The following is a 2,500-nucleotide window of genomic DNA, read 5'->3' on the forward strand; positions in this document are numbered from 1 at the left end:
GACAACTGGTCAGAGAGACCGCTGAGAGAGAGAGGGAGGGAGCGGGAGAGGGAGGGAGGGAGGTAGGGGGAGAGAGAGAGAGAGGGAGGGAGGGAGGGAGGGAGGGAGGGAGGGAGGGAGGGAGGGAGGGAGGGAGGGAGGGAGGGAGGGAGGGAGGGAGGGAGGGAGGGAGGGAGGGAGGGTAATGGGAGTGTCAAGGGAAATGTTAAGTCATTGTTGAGTATTGAGAAAGTGAGGTTACACTAGTAGGACACAACACATTGTTGGGTCTTATCCCAGTGATACTATATAATATTTCACTAGTAGGACACAACACATTGTTGGGTCTTATCCCATTGCATCCCATTGAAACTATATTATAATTCAACATGTATGTTTACTCTTGTATTCCAGCCTGAAGCCGGCAGCAGACACGCTGATGTCAGAGAAGAAGTGGAGGTAGAGCTGGTTGGACGTGCTGTTCAGGAGAGCTGGGACCGTCGTTCCTGCAGGGGAGACCAATGATCTTCATCAACACATTCAACTCGTCATCGAGCCTTATTTATCTTACAGTGGTTACAGTACTAGGACGGCTGTAGTGGGTAAGGTTATAGCTTGTAAGAACTGTTACGCGTCGTAGGAACTTTGACTCTTGTTTCATGGAAGAGATATATAAACAGAACAGATCAGATCCAATGTTAATTGTCACATGCGCCGAATACAACAGGTTCCGTGAAAGTATGACACTAATACAGTTTACTTGTCTTGCTGAGAATTCTGTCTTCTTCATCGGCAGGGTAGCCTAGTGGTTAGAGCGTTGGACTAGTAACTAAAAGGTTGCAAGTTCGAATCCCTGAGCTGACAAGGTACAAATCTGTCGTTCTGCTCCTGAACAGGCAGTTAACCCACTGTTCCTAGTCCGTCATTGAAAATAAATAAAATAAAAAATAAATAAATAAAAAATATGAAGAGGATTAACTAATGTTTCACTTGATCTCTAAAATAAAGAAACCTTTTCAACAAATACATTATTCGAATACACCTGCTTCTCCTCTCTTTGAGCTTCAGTGAGCACAGTAATGTCGCACTGACTTGCTGCTTCCCTTTGCTCTCCATAGTAACAGGTCACAGTGGGTTAGTCACTGGTAAACGACAGCATTTGAGGAGGATAGATCCTTTGATTTCACCATCCCCACCTCACCTATAATAACAAGGTTCACCATGCATGCACAAACACACAGAAAAAAATGAGAAAGAGAGAGAAGGAGAGAGAGAAACATGGAGATAGATTGAGAGGAGAGAGAGAAACAAGGAGATAGAGAGAGAGGAGAGAGAGACAAGGAGATGGAGAGAGAGGAGAGAGAGAAACAAGGAGATGGAGAGAGAGGAGAGAGAGACAAGGAGATAGAGAGAGAGGAGAGAGAGAAACAAGGAGATAGATAGAGAGAGAGGAGAGAGAGAAACAAGGGGATAGAGAGAAGGAGAGAGAGAAACAAGGAGATAGAGAGAAGGAGAGAGAGAAACAAGGGGATAGAGAGAGAGAGGAGAGATAGAAACAAGGAGATAGAGAGAGAGGAGAGAGAGAAACAAGGAGAGAGAGAGAGGAGAGAGAGAAACAAGGAGATAGAGAGAGAGAGGAGAGAGAGAAACAAGGAGATAGAGAGAGAGGAGAGAGAGAAACAAGGAGATAGAGAGAGAGGAGAGAGAGAAACAAGGAGATAGAGAGAGAGGAGAGAGAGAAACAAGGAGATAGAGAGAGAGGAGAGAGAGAAACAAGGAGATAGAGAGAGAGAGGAGAGAGAGAAACAAGGAGATAGAGAGAGAGGAGAGAGAGAAACAAGGAGATAGAGAGAGAGGAGAGAGAGAAACAAGGAGATAGAGAGAGAGGAGAGAGAGAAACAAGGAGATAGAGAGAGAGGAGAGAGAGAAACAAGGAGATAGAGAGAGGAGAGAGAGAAACAAGGAGATAGAGAGAGAGAAACAAGGAGATAGAGAGAGAGAGGAGAGAGAGAAACAAGGAGATAGAGAGAGAGGAGAGAGAGAATCACCTGAGAAGCTCCCCAGCATGGTGTCACTGTTGTCTCCTCCATCAAACACCTCTAGAGAATCCCAGTTCTGTTCAGTCACAAAACTGATCACCTGGATCTGAGGAGGAGAGAGAAGGATTTGAGGAGAGGAGAGGTGAAGAGAAGAGAAGAGGATAGAAGCTTGTGTTCAGGAAATGTTTAAAGGCTGTTCAAGACAGACTCAAGGAAAAGCTTCTGAAAACATATAGCGGTAAGATACTCAGAGGTCCATACCTGTATTCCTGATCCTTCCGGGACCGTGATCTTCCAGACACAGTTGAGGCTGTTGAGATAGGGCTCAGGAAAACCAGGAGACAGGATGGTACCGGTCCGCTGGGTCAGATTACCACCACATGGTACTGGATGGAAGGAGGGAGGGAGGGGGGAGGGGAGGGAGGAGGGAGGGAGAGGGGGAGGGGGGGATGGGAGAGGGGAGAGGGGGGGGAGAGGGAGGA

General features: G+C 46.7%; 1 protein-coding gene across 1 annotated transcript in view; it reads right to left on the reverse strand.

The window, feature by feature from the left end:
- LOC135549478 (CUB and sushi domain-containing protein 1-like) overlaps window positions 1–2,500 on the reverse strand; it is a 1,027,892-nt gene that overhangs the window by 271,065 nt on the left and 754,327 nt on the right. Inside the window, 4 exon segments of the mRNA XM_064979475.1 lie at window positions 1–21; window positions 381–485; window positions 2,028–2,124; window positions 2,280–2,404. The exon segment at window positions 1–21 is cut by the window's left edge and continues 98 nt beyond it. Coding sequence (XP_064835547.1) covers window positions 1–21; window positions 381–485; window positions 2,028–2,124; window positions 2,280–2,404 — 348 coding nt within the window.

This window comes from Oncorhynchus masou, chromosome 12 (genome assembly GCF_036934945.1).
Source record: "Oncorhynchus masou masou isolate Uvic2021 chromosome 12, UVic_Omas_1.1, whole genome shotgun sequence".
NCBI classification, from domain to species: Eukaryota; Metazoa; Chordata; class Actinopteri; order Salmoniformes; family Salmonidae; genus Oncorhynchus; species Oncorhynchus masou.